We start from the raw sequence: 14,227 nt of genomic DNA on the forward strand, positions 1-14,227 counted from the left end.
AAAACAGTGGTGCGCCTACAACGGCCTCCATGGTAACTAAGAGTTACCATGGCGAGGTCTGAGCAGCTGATCGCTGTTTGAGCTGGCAATTTAGACATAAAAACAACCGTAAAAAAATTGAGGATGAGGCAAGCAAAGGCAAAAACATACCCAGGTTGTTTCCAGGAACCCCAAGTGGAAATGGGAGGGTGGGCATTGCTACTCGGAGACTCCGGAGGTCACAAGGGAAGAGCCACAAGGGACCAGCGGGTACTGCAGTTCCCTCAGCCCGGTGACCCGAGGGCAGAGCTAGCGATGTCATGTGGAGAGACAGACCACGCTGCGACCCTACAGTCCCTAGGGGGAATTATCCATAAGCACAGGCGAACAACGACTGTTCAAAAGCAACGAGCCGCCCTGGCGCCCAGACTGTGGTCTTGAAATACCATTTCCCATTCAAAGAAATCTCATCTCTAGCAAAAAAGTGTACCAATTGAGTTTAGAACGTCTTACCATAACAAACGGCAAGGAAGCCGCTAGAGACTCCAGGGTCCGTCAAGGGGCTCAGAGGCCAACTTGAAGAACCTCTCCTGACCGAAAAGGCGACAATTTGAGCTTCAATAATAAGAACTCTAATGAATAAACCCCATCAAATATGTTTTAATCCAGGAGTTTATAATGATAATAAAAAGTACCTAATTGGTCACTTTCTGAAGATGAGAGAGAAACAATTCATCTTAAAAGCTGGAAAAATAAAAGGAAAGACTCAAACAGTTATACTGCCTTCCCTGGGGAAATGTACCACTCAGGAGTCCAATATATGAGGAGGAACATCTTATAAAATTAGTCCAGGTATTAAATGAAAACAAAATTACAGAATTAAAATATCATTTTATGGCATAAAGTTGAACTCCAGAAATAAATTTTCACAATTAGAGTTAACTAATTTTCAACAAGGATATCAAGACAATTCAGTGGGGGGAAGAATAGTTTTTTCAACATATGGTGCTGGGACAACTGGAAATACCATGCAAAAATATGAAGTTGGACCTCTACCTCAGAATATATTCCTACCTTGTCATATACAAAATCAACTCAAAATGGATCAAAGACATAGACGTAAGAGCTAAAATTACAAAACTATTAGAAGAAAATAGGCATGAATCTTTGTGACCTTAGCAATGAGTCAAAAGCAGGAGCAACAAAAGAAAAAATAGATAATTTGGACTTCATCAAAATTTTAAACTTTTGTGCTTCACAGGACCATCAATTAAATGAAAAGACAACCAAAAGGAGGCGGAGAAATATTTGCCAATCATGTATCTGATAAAGGACTTTTATATAAGGCATGCAAAGATTCTTCAACTCCATAATAAAATGACGAATAACCTTATTTTAAAAATGGGCAAGGGATATGACTAGACATTTCTCCAAAGAAGGCAGACAAATGACCAACGAGCACATGAAACGAATTTCCACATCGTTAGCCATCAGGGAACAGCAAAGCAAAGCCACAATGAGATACCATTTCACACTCGCTAGGATGGCTATCATCAAAAAAGAAAGATACGTGTTGGCGAGGACGTGGGGAACCTGGACCCTCACGGGCTGCTGGGAGGAAGGAAAATGGCCCGGCCACTCTGGAAAGAGCCCGACAGCTCCTTCGGCAGGTAAGCATCGAGTGACCCCGTGACTAGCAGTTCCACTTCCAGGTGTCTGTGCTCAAGAGAAATGAAAACACACGTCCTCACAGAGACCTGTACCCCGGCGTTCACAGCAGCGTTATTCACAGCAGCCAGAAAGCAGAAACAAACCAAATGCCTGTCAACTGAGGGACGGATAAATAAAATCCACACAACAGGTTACTATTCAGCAATGAAAAAGAAAAGAAGTGCTGATACACACACACCGCGGGTGAACCTTGTGAACACTGTGCTAAGCGGAGGAAGCAGTCACAAAATCCCACCAACTGTATGCGGCCATTTATCTGAAATGTCCAGGGCGGGCAGCAGAAGAGGAAAGGGGGAGCATCTGCTACTGGGGAAGGAGATGGTCGGGGGGTGGTGACAGCGTTCCAAATTGACCGTGGTAATTAAAGGTTGTACAACTCAGTGAACATACTGAAAACCGCTGAACTGAACGGTATGTGAATTACATCTCAATAAAGATATGAGAAAAAATATTACCATTCTGCAACTCCAAAAAGTGAATGGAACTAGGCAGCAGTGACTGCTAACATTAAAAATAAGCAGAATAAGGCAGTATGAACCTCTTAATAAAAGAACACACCACTGCCTCTTTCATCAAGAGGTACATAATTTTTTTTTTAGGAGGTACCAGGGACTGAACCCAGGACCTCATAAATGGGAAGCAGACGCTCAATCCTCGAGCTGCATCCACTCCCCAGTGGGAGCTGAGGTTGGTTGTTTTTCGTTTCTTTTTGGGAAGTACCAGGGACTGAACCAGGACCTCACACATGGGAAGCAGGTGCTCCACCACCGAGCTGCACCCACTCCCATCCTTCTTCATTTGGATTTAAGCATATCTGGCGTGTTTAATCCACTGCAGTCTTTATTCTCTTTAGTGCTGACACTGTTCCATTTGTGGCCAGTAAAAGCCTTTCCAACTGGCCCCTGTACTTTTTGGCACGGCCTCAGTAGTCTAACTTTCTGGTATGAAAATATGTTCAAAGCTCATCTTGCATATTTCCTGCCTCTGCCATCCCTCTAAAAAAGGTGTTTCCTGTTATATGTGGTATTACAAGACCATAATCTGGACACTAGAGGTACTGGGTTGGTCATTATTTCTACACCTTTTCAATAGACAGAGCTGGGAAATCAGTTTGTGTGTGTGTGTTTTAAGAGGAACTACATCATGAGTTCACACTGATATTTCCAATTTGGTTTAGGATTACAGGGGTCTTAATTGTTGTATATTTGTATATCTTCTTTTACATCTATTATTTTGTCCCTAATGATAAGAACACAATTATTTATTTGCTTAAACCCACAAAGTTCATATAATAGCTTCAGCATATCAATACCAGTACTGTTATCCACAATGATTCCTCCCAATAGAAAAGTAGTATCCTGGGAGCCAGTGTGGCCTGGCAGCTGAGCACCGGCCTCCCACACAAGAGGTTCCAGGTTCAATCCCCAGTACCTAAAAAAAAAAAGCAGTGTGCTGCACAGTAAGTGTAGCTCAGTGGCTAAGCGCCTGCTTCTCATGTATGGAGTCCTGGGTTCAAGGCCCGGTACTTCCTTAAAAAAAAAATAGTAGTATACTATACACACTGCCCTGCACCCTTGCTTTCTTCACATAATACAACCTGGAGATCATTCCGTAGTACTATAGAGGTTCTTTTGTGACGACGTAGTATTCAGCTGTGTGACTAAATCACAGTTCACTCCATCAATCCTTTATGGGGGGCATTTGTCTCTAAATTTTAGGTATTCACAGAGCTCCTGCTCACAGACCACACCTGGCTGAAACACTTACCTGTGGGGCAGCCTAATACCAGGCAGACGCCCTGGCCCGGGAGCCAGGCAGCCTCGGCTCCGCTCCCAGGACCGCCACCACTCCCTGGGTCCTCAGCCAGCCCCGTCCTGCCTCTGAACCCCGGGGCCACCGCAGGGGCGGGAGACAGCTGTGTCTCACCCACACTCACATCAGGGCCACCTGGGGGCTTGAAAACTACGCCGCCGGAGCCCAGGGCGGGCTTGCGCGCCTCCCCGAGAGGACCCCCTCACCTGCCCGCCTGCTGCTCCCGCCCCCGGTGCGCCTGCCGAGCTTGCTCGCTGCCCGCCCACCGTGTCTGCTCTGCTCGTCACGTCCACGCGCCTTGACGAGGCTCCGGCAACCGAACCTGCACGTGTGTGCACAGACTTAAAAACACCCACAGAAGGCGTCGCACGGCGCGCTCTGGCTGACGGGAATGCAATAATGTTTCATCTTTATTTTTTTTATTTAAATTGTCTAAATGTCTACAATGCACATGTAGTGCTTCTATAATAATAAGGTATTATTTAAATAAAACACTAGCGTGCCTGAAGCAAATAAAGCTTGGCCTGACCTCTTTTATCGCCTAAGGCTTGCAACCAAAGGGGCTTCATGCTTTGTTTTCAGGAAGCGCCTAACCTTCGATTTCCCCCCAAGCCCGTGACTCTGTTACCTCTTGGGGCCAAAACTCTCTTCCTTCTTGCTGGTCTTCCAGGTAGTCGCGGATGATGTTCGTCTTCTGCAGAAACAGGCCCATGGAGTTGGCGAGCTCCGCGTCCTCGCCGACCACGCTGTCCTCCAGCTCCGAGGCCGAGAAGAGGCGCGAGAGGCCGATGCCCACCAGCCCCGCGACGTAGTGGCAGTACTGCAAAAGCCAGGGTAAAGCGCTGTAACAGCGAGGACTTCACGAGAACGGAAATGCTAGACGCCAGAGCTACAAAACGGGTTCCAAACAGAACGGACGCAACCTCGTTTTTATTTTTTTTTTTAAATACACATAATGTACACGTATATGTACAGATTTTAAAACATCCACAGAAGGTTTAATGCGGTGCTCTCTGGCTGATGGGAATGTAATGTTTTACTTTTACATTTTTTACTTAAATTTTCTAAATTTCTACAATGCACATGTAGTGCTTCTATAATGATAAAGAATTATTTAAATAAAACACTAGTACGGTACACTTTGTGATACCCAAAATTGGAAGTGGGGAGCAATGAGGAAAGAAGGAATATTCTGATTAATAGTAACTTAAGCAACCTAGGTATAGTTTACTCTTTCTTTGACCCATTAGAAGACTTGCTTTCAAGATCGTGGGGAGTGGGGTAGCTCAGTGGTTGAGCACCTGCTTCCCATGTACAAGGTCCCAGGTTCAATCCCTGGTACCTCCTGAAAAAAAAAAAAAGCTCGTGTGGTGCCTCCAAATCATTATTATGTAGAAAAACCAAGCATCACTGTTGCCACCACTGTGTTCTTGGTACTGACTTCGGTGTCCTGCACATTCAGTTCTCACAGGCACCCCGGGAGCCAGGTCTTCTTATCACCCCCGTTTGCAGGTGAGGGCGCTCCGCACGAAGGGCCCCTTAGCTTGCCCAGGCCACTCGTCGGGAAGCCCAGGCGGGCGCCGGCCCCGCGGCCGGCTCTGGGGCCCGGGCTTCAGCCACGGCACCAGAGCTCCCTCTCAGAGTTTGCCAAAGCTATTACTCTCCCCTGAAGATAATGCAGTTATAAAATTAAAGCTGTAACTATAAAGCAAATGCCCGCTGGACAGCTTAGGAAGTGAAGAGCAGTGGGAGAAGGTACGGCCTGGGGCAAACATCAGGAAGGGCAAGACCGAGGCACAGAAAGACCGGAGTCACCAGCCAGCCAGCTCTGAGCGGAGCTCACACAAGGCCGGGGCTAAGAGGGAGGCAAACGAGACGGTAAGAGAAAGCACGAGAACTGTGTTCCAGGTCAGGAAGAGTCTGGAAAGAGTAAAGACGCACCGCAATGAGGTGCAGAGAGATTACGTGTGCACAGCAACAAGACATCTAAAAAGAATTACTAGAAATTGAAAAACATTAGTACACCCACAGCACAGTGCACGAGGAAGTATATTTTATACCAACAAAGGTCAGTTCTTTGGATAGAAGTACAACTAGAATGAAGACCTATAAATTTCATCGCCCTTCAAAACTTCAGGGAAAATAATTATTCAAAGTACTCTATTTTATCTATCCGAACTTCTATTCAACAACCTACACTTACGTTTCCTGAATAGATCTGCACAGCAGAAAAGCCATTGAGACAACCAGCTGTGGTTCTTTTAACGTAAACGTCTGTCTGGGCGGCATAAACTGCATCCCAGAGAGGTTGCCATCACGTTTTGAAGCTTGAGAGACGGACAAACCGAGCCTCGGTCCTGGGTGACTCAGCGTCTCTTTTGAGACGTTAACCTAAACGCTGTTTCAGATCAAAGCAGGTCAACCAGTCAGCAGTTTGAAACTTCTCTGCTTCCACAGGGATGATGGCTAAGTATCACCAATGCCATTCCTAGCGAAAACGGGCACGACTCTAAAGTGCATTTTCATGTGTCATTTGTCCCCACAGCCAGTTCTGTTACTTTCTCTAGTGAGACTTTTCCCCGCCTCGGCACCTGCACAGCTGCTGCTCAGGAGGGAACTCCGGCAAGGGAAAGCCACGGCGCTTCGGCCTCACGTCTGCCCTCGTCGCTTTCCAGCACAGCTGCCCGTTTCCCGAGGAGACACACCTCACCCGCCTCTGCCGACCACAGCCCACCCCCACACAGGCTTCTCCAGAATCACCCACAAAATTGGGGGACAGGGGAGAAGCTTGGAACGACCTCGTGTTGTCACTGCTGCAGGGAGACGATGGGCAAGGAAGAAGTGAGGCGGGGGAGCGCTCGTTCCTCGGCACAGCACGCCTGGGGTCTACCTCGGGTTTCCACGACCCGCCCTTACGTGCTTCTAAGGAACAGACCGACAGTGCAAAGGACGCCTGCTTCTCAGAAGCCAGCGGGGCCAGGCCGGCCCTGGCTCAGATACCCGGGGACGGGGTCACCAGCATACTTGGTAATGGAAAAGAAGAAAATTACAAAAGACATTTTAAAATTTGCAAACTACTGATATTATATAAAATAATTTGACCATAGCAAGTCAGAATCGATTTTATAAGCTTTATGTTTTACCTCTGAGACCAATTATACCTATTTTGGACTAATAGTAAGTTCTCCAGGGCACGCACAATTTCACTGATGGATTTATAAGCTTTGAGCCCATACAATGACACCCGCACCTACACAAAGGAGCTGGAAGACCAGAACACCCAGAACGGGCGGCACGCGCGCCTCACGGCGGGTTCCCACGAGCGCTGCCAGCTCGTCTCGGGAGCCGCCAGCCCTGCCGGCACTGACCTTGTCCCACTCCTGCTCGGACGTCACGTGCTTATCTAAGTACTCAGCCATCCCAAATCCCATTTTCCGGCAAATGTCCACGATCACTGTTTGGTATTTCTCAGCCAGGTTTCTAAACTCGAGGGAGATCTGAAATGGAGACCAAAGGAAACAGAAAAGATGAAGCATGCATCTGTACTCTAAAAACAACATGGTTCCTAAAATCACAAAGCAAAGCAATGGGATTAATTATGGCTCCCAAATGATTCATATATAAGCCTGGCATCGGGTTATGCTAGTTTCCTACGTATTTGAATAATAAGATCAATTTTATAAATATAGAAATAGAAATGCTAAATGCTGGAAAGAAGATACTGAGCCTCATTATACACTCATATTTCCAATATAAAGTAAATGGGATGCTTCAACATAAACCGGGCAAAGAGTAAGAATTTTAGAAAGGAAAGTGACTCAATTCAAATAAACCTCATGACAGCAAGCAATCACTCATTTGAACACTCACTGAGCACCTCCTAAGCACCAGGCAAGGCTCTGGGCACGGGAGACAGAGAGCAGTGAGAGACTCGCATCCCTTCTCAGGGCGTATTTACAGTGTGGTGAGGAGATCAGCCAAAAATTTTGCATCATCAGTTCCCAAATTTACACGAAGGTATGGCATCATCCCCACGACGAAGGACACAATGAATTCCTTAAACAACTCAGCGTAGCTCAGTATGAGGCAAGCTACTTTTTTTTTTCTTTTCATGGTCCAAACTCTAATGAAAATCAACATGGCTGTTTTTAAATTTATTGCTACTGCACAAATATTTAAGTGCAAAAAAAGGGTGCATGGGTTATCAAACTGTAACAGAAAAACACCATGAAACCTCTTAAATAAAATGTTGTAAATAGTAATAGAGCCAACACTAAACGCCGGAAGCAGTGCCGAGACAGCTGTTAAAGACCCCAAGTTGAGATATCTTTGGTCTGTTCACAGAAAAGCCAGAAAACGTCCTCAGGAGACATTTAAATTTAAGGACCTGAGGGAGTAAAAGCTGGCTGCATGGCACCATAGGGACTCAAAAGCCTTAGGTATTTTAGCATTAAATCAACTGTTAAATCCAAAGAAAACCATGAAAACAATCCAGTCTTTCCAGAACTCTTCAGTGACAGTGGCTCCAAGCCAAAGCCAAAAGGCAGTTGTATCACGGATTGAAACAAACTAGCAAGTCTGCCAAAGGTTATTTGAGTCCCAGAATCTTCCTAAACCCTGTTCTGCAACTGCTCCCTGGGCAGAACAGTTCTAGTCACAAGGAGGAAAAGCAATGAGGGTGAGGGAGAGGTTAAAATCTAACGCTCGAAAATAAACTTTCTGAACTGAAACGACCCCTTCAGCAACTCCCCCTCCGCCCACGACTCTCTGTTTGCTCATTGTCTCTGCTCGTTGGTTGACTGCTCGTTGTGTCTGCTCATCTTCATTAGGAGGCACCAGGAACCAAACCCAGGACCTCCCATGTGGGAGGAGGGTGCCCGAGCGCTTGAGCCACAGCCACTCCACTCCTGCAACAACTTTTTGATATTTAGTAGAATTCAAAAAATGAAACCAAAATTATCCAGGAAAGAATGACAATGAAGAGCTCTGTTTTTTCTCAGAAACTCTGGTGGGGGGGGGGCAGGTACAACAAAAGTAGCCTTTGAATGTGTGTTTTCTCCACACTCGGCGCCCAGCTTCCTATATTCTCTAGGGACAAAACAAGCTCTTCCAAATGAAGTAGCCTGTAGGACACACAGATATATTTTTATATCCAAGTAATTATATTCCACAACTACAGCAGGTTTTTCGGTCCTCAGGCACCGCTCCCATTCTAAGAACATGAAGGAGTCCACTAGTGCAACCCAGAAAAGCCACACCCCAACTTGTGAATAAAAATTCCCCTCCCGACTCACCTTAGACAGACACTCAAATGCTGAGTGATTCCACCGCCGCCTACAGATAAGAGCGTTCCGGTTTGCTTTGTTTTTTCGTGTGTTACCACTTGTCAAGAGGCAATAAAGCACGCCAGGCACGAAGCCTAACGGCTCTGCAGACAGACCTGCGGGTCTGAACCCTGGGTCTGCCTCTTAACCGGGCGTGACCTGGGCAGGGTCCCGAAGCTCTGGGGGCCTCGGCTTCCTTATCGATACAAACTGCGTGTCAACAGCACCCCAGGTGCCGGGTGGCCTGGCTGTTAAAAAACTAATAAAATTTAAAAACAACAAACTAATACAGGAAATACATTTAATGACTGCATCATAATAAATTGCTCAATAAATGTTTGCTGTTATTCCTAATGACCCTTGTTCCTCAAGCTATGTTTAGAGGTAGAGCTCTAAGACTTCTTTCTAGCTGTCCACTACTGGCACCCAAAAAAAGATACGCTCTACTCTATAATACGCAGTGAGATTTCCAGAAAGCCCGACTCTTAATATCAACTAATGATCAAGTATAAAACACCAGGTACAGTCTCAATGCCCATCTGGTCACCGCTCGTCTGGTTCAAATACTCAGTCTAGACGTCTCCCTGAATTCTATGGGGTCTGGACAAAACCGTACACGGTGGCTGCCCTGGCCAGCGTTCTCCAGGGAGGCAGGCCGGCTCTGTAAACAGCAGGAGAGTTTTATAAGCTTGTCTCAGGCGGCTGTGAGGACGAGCAAGGCCACATTCCACAGGGCAGGGCACGAGCTGGGGGCTCCGGCGGAGGTTTCCCCGGGAGCAGCAGGTGGCTGAAGCAGAGATGGAAATTCTCTTTTCTGAGAGCTGGAAGCATCACTTCTTCTTTTGTTCTTTTAAAGATTTCTCTCCCCTCCCCCACCCACTGTCTGCTCTCTGTGTCCATTCACTCTGTGTTCTTCTGTGTCCGCCTGCATTCTTGTCACGCGGCACTGGAAAACTGTCGCTTTTTGCTGCTGTTGCATCATCTTGCTGTCACCTCTCCATGTGTGCGGCACCACACAGGGGCAGGCTGTGCTTTCTTAGTGCAGGGCGCATTCCTTGTGCGTGAGACTCCTTGCACACATCAGCACTGAGCACGAGCCAGCTCCACACCGGTCAAGGAGGCCAGGGGTTTGACGCCCTATCTGTTGAGCCACAACCGCTTCCCCCCATTTCTTTTAATGCCTCCAACTGACTGGTGACTGAAATCCACAAAATATCCTCACAGTGACCGTCAGGCCAGTGCTTGCCTGGCCAGACGCCCGGGCACCATCATCTGGCCAGGCAGCCGGGAGCTCGGCCACTGCAGGGGCCCACATACCATCCTGAGAGAGCTTTTTAAAATCAGCCTTCCAGCTAATACGTTGTTAAGTAAACCACGTTTCAGGCCTCTTGACAAACGCACCCTCCGAGACAATGACCTGAAAGGCTCAGGTCTGAACCCAGGAGTTTTGGTCCCTCGAGGGTGTGGATCCAAAGCTCACCCCCGGCCCCCCTCTCCTGCCGCCGCAGGCTCTTCCCAACACCCGCAGGCTCTCGAGTCCCAGCCCCCAGCCTCGCCAGGTCCTCCCGGCCACCCTCCAGGCCCGGGGCATGGTCGCGGCTGGCAGGTTTCATCCTGGAAAGGACAGACTTGAAGCAGCAGCCTGTGCAGAGCCGGAAGCGGGCTCAGGGAATTGGGTGGCGCGGAAGGACTCCAGGGACGGGTCTGGAAGGGGCAGGGACATCCCCGGCCTCGGGAGAGCCCGGCTGGAGGAGCCCATGGCGGCCCTCTGAAGCGCCAAGGCCAGAAACGTCGGGGTCAGTGGGGCCGAGCCATGACCCGCTCTACGTCTGTCTTAGGACCGAGCCCAAACCCGCTTCACCCCTGACCCTGGGCAATCGGCGCCCTTTCCAGTTTGTGGAATGGCCCGTCTCCAGGAGGTGCTGGGAGGGAGCAGCGCACACGGAAGACACGGACAGGTCATTCTACTTCTATCTCAGGTCGGGTCACAGATGGAAAGGACTTCAAATTCACGTATCTTAACACGGCACTGTCTTGCAAACCACAAAGCTATCAACGGCAGCAAAGCCAGGCAGCCCGGCCTGTGCGCGTGGCCGTGGAATCCACGCCAGGGGCAAGCCAGGCCTTGCAGGCCGGTGCCTGCTGGCTTCCCAACTTCAGCGTCCAGAAGTCCAAGACGGGAGCGCTGCCTTTAATATTTTAAATCAGAAGCCCGCCAGAACAAAGCTTTACTTTTCCACTGGAAAGCTTGGGTTTAAAGGAACAGGCTTGGGTTTTGTGAAGTTACTGGGACACTGAACATTTACTAGTTACCCTCCTCCAAGTTATTCTGAGCTTTCACACATTTTCAGATTCTCTTACCTTCGCTGCACAGAGAGGACGCCCTTGATTTTTATAACACCTAAAGTATTTATCTCATGATCAGGAATTATTTAATTGCTATTTATCTACTCAAGTAAAAGTACTCGGGGGATTGTTTCGTTCTTAGGGGCCAGGTCTTGTTCGAGTAATACATAATTAATTCAAAAAATAAAAATACTCTGAAACTATAAGTTGAATGTGACTCCTGTAAGCTGCACTTCGTCTCCTTTCGCAGAGTGTGAAAGGCTTGACAATAAACAAAGGACCACAATAACCCAGTGGAGGGAAGCCACCTTCTGGTCAACAGGTTGCTGCCAGAGCAAAATCACTGGTGCCTCTTGAGGTGAGAGTTCCTCGCCTAATTCTTCTTAAGATTCGTTTTCTTTCTCCTTCTTTCAATTGTATGATGTTGACCTCACCTAATCATGCTTGTTTTTTTTTCAAGAAAAGTTATAGGTTTCCAGAAAAATCATGCAGAAAATCTAGAGGTCCGCATACCCTTCACTAACAGCCTGCGTTGGCTGGAAGCTTTGCGACAAGTGTCGGAGGCACACTCTAACTACACTGCTCTCGGAACTCCGTGGCTCACACTAGGATTCTCCGTGCTGTACAGTCCTAGGGGGTTTTTTGGGTAATTTTTATTCTTGTAACATATACAGCCATCTAACTGCTCACCACAGCCTTCTTCCAATGATTTGTATTACACTATATTTTATTTTTGGCTTTGGCACTTAAGACATGGTCTCAGCAATTTGAAATAGCCATTGTTCCTAAGGAATCTTTCTCAAATATTTCTTTGCAGTGGGCAGATTCTCTTTCTATCCACCCAATTCCCTGCCCATTCAGGTGTACACATTTGTTTCAGCAGCAAGAACCACAAGAATGGTTCTTCCTAAGAAACTCTGGCAACTGTGAACAAAAACGAAGACTTCTCGGGGATGTTAGAGAACATGTGATTTTGCTATATCAAACCTTTTGTTTATTAGAAGATATGGAAGAATCACTTATTTTTGTGATAAGACAGGCAAATTCTAGAAATGTAGGACCTAGTCACATGTACAAAAAATGGAGGTACATTCTAAAGCTCAAAATTTTACTTGTAACCCACTTTACTCAACACATGGACTAAACAGCTAACACTGATGGAACTTAGGACGTAACAGGGGCTGCTCCAGGTGCTTCACAGGCACGCGCTGACTTAAACTGCACAGCTCTAATTTTACAGAGGAAACTAAGGCACGAAATCCTGCAGACAAGCGGCAGAGGCGCCTCCCCCCCACCGCCTCCGCCAGTTGGGAAGAGCGGCAGGCTCTGCCTGCCCTGCAGCGAGCGCCTGCTACCCAGCCGGGGTCCTCAGGCAGCTGGCACCGCTGCCCCCCCACCGCCGAGCTGGGCTGCGCTGCACGCTCAGCAGGGCTCTGACCTTCTACGGCACTGGGAACGGAAGGCATCCTCCCGCCAGGAGAGCCTCAGACTCCCGAAGCACACCCGGCCGGAGTGACAGTCGCGAACGCTGCTCTAAGAGCCTTACTGGAGTAACTCTCCATCCTCCCAACAGTACTATGAGGTCCATACCGGTATCACCCCCATTTACAAACGGAGACACTGAGGCAGGGAGGCGAGGTGACTAGCCACCATGCTAAGGAGGCGGGTGGGAGCCCTCACCCTCGCACGCTGCCTCGGGCAGCTCGGTTCACCTTTCTCTATGCCCAGCCACGCAACCAGCTGTAGGCGAGGCTCCGTGCAGATGCGCCCGAGCCCGTACCGTGGGGAAGTCCTCCAGCACCTGCCGGTCCTTCTCCCGGCTCTCCAGGAACCGCCAGTCGGGCTCGTAGAGGTAGGAGTGGAAGTTGTGCAGCATCGGGACCTTCCTTTCCACGCTGATGGTCATGTCGTCCTCCAGAGTGTCCAGGGCGCGGAGAACCAGGTAAAATATGCAGACAGCATCGCTGCCAGGGGAGAGGGAAGGGTCAGCAGCGCCGTGCAACGAGGTCCGAATGCTGCTCCTAAAACACCTGACCTATGCCAGGTCATTTCCCAAAACTTCCTATACTTAGTAACTCTGCAGAACTCCAGAAGGATCTCAAAACGAGATGCTGAAGAACTGTTCAAACACATGCTCAGCTACATAAAGTACCATTAAAACGACCCCATGGTCTAGGTTTCCAGGTAATTTAAAGCACACACCATCTCCTCTTTGCCACTCTAGCTTTGATCAGTTACGATCTAAGTGCTCATTAGGTTTCAGAGAAGCTACTTCCTAGAACTAGGACCCCGCTTCGGCAAGCAGTTAAAATTCTTCAAGGCCATCTCTTCCCCCTCCAAAATGTGAGCTGTCTTCCAATGTGCAAACCACCAATTTTCATTCCATTTACTTGGTTTCCAATTAGTGTAATGAACTCCAATAAACTGAGTATGTCGCATTCAGATCAAGGTCATTGCACAGGGCAATTTTCTAGTGACTTCCAGCATTAAAATATCCCATTAGTCCAGTGAACATGTCACAGAGACCTAGGTGAGTTTTCCTTACTTAGATGGGAGTAATAAAATTGTGTAGTTTGTTTATACAAAACAAAAGCCTAACAGCTGGATGTTCCTCCTACTCCCAGAATGAGTCACATTTAACTAATGGAGAACTGACCAACGGGCCAAATGTTTACTCCAAACCAATACTCTGTGCACAGCCCCTCCCGGGTGGAAATCTTGCCACACACAAGGCACCTGATCAGTCCACGTGGGCAAGGTGCAGCGGCAGCTCCGGGAACCTGCCCGGGAAGAGGGGGCATGCCCAGTGTGGCCTCAGCCACCCGAGGAGCCAGGCCCGGCTGCCAGGGCTGGAGCAGTCGCCCCTCCCCAGCGGGGCTGGCGGGCACTGTGGGTGCCAGCGCCCGGACGCCGAGGGGTAAACACAGGGCCCGGGCCCGGCAGGCCAGCTCAGGCAACTGCAGCGGGCTGCCCGCCCTGCTCGCCAGGGGACCCGGCCCTCCCGCCTTGCCCAGCCCGGGCCCCAGCCCTGCCCA

At 48.5% G+C, this 14,227-nt stretch overlaps 1 protein-coding gene across 4 annotated transcripts in view; it reads right to left on the minus strand.

Moving 5' to 3' along the window:
* Positions 1 to 14,227, minus strand: part of FDFT1 (farnesyl-diphosphate farnesyltransferase 1) — a 32,276-nt gene that overhangs the window by 12,759 nt on the left and 5,290 nt on the right. For all 4 annotated transcript variants that reach the window (XR_009183500.2, XR_009183499.2, XM_058288023.2 and 1 more), the window contains 3 exons: positions 12,973 to 13,156; positions 6,891 to 7,019; positions 4,151 to 4,342 (listed from right to left, as the gene is read on the minus strand). Coding sequence is in view for 2 of the 4 variants with exons in the window: in XM_058288023.2 (XP_058144006.1) it covers positions 4,151 to 4,342; positions 6,891 to 7,019; positions 12,973 to 13,156 (505 nt within the window). In the remaining 2 variants the exon portion in view is untranslated. The remainder of the gene's footprint in view (positions 1 to 4,150; positions 4,343 to 6,890; positions 7,020 to 12,972; positions 13,157 to 14,227) is intronic.

This window comes from Dasypus novemcinctus, chromosome 25 (assembly GCF_030445035.2).
Source record: "Dasypus novemcinctus isolate mDasNov1 chromosome 25, mDasNov1.1.hap2, whole genome shotgun sequence".
NCBI lineage: Eukaryota > Metazoa > Chordata > Mammalia > Cingulata > Dasypodidae > Dasypus > Dasypus novemcinctus.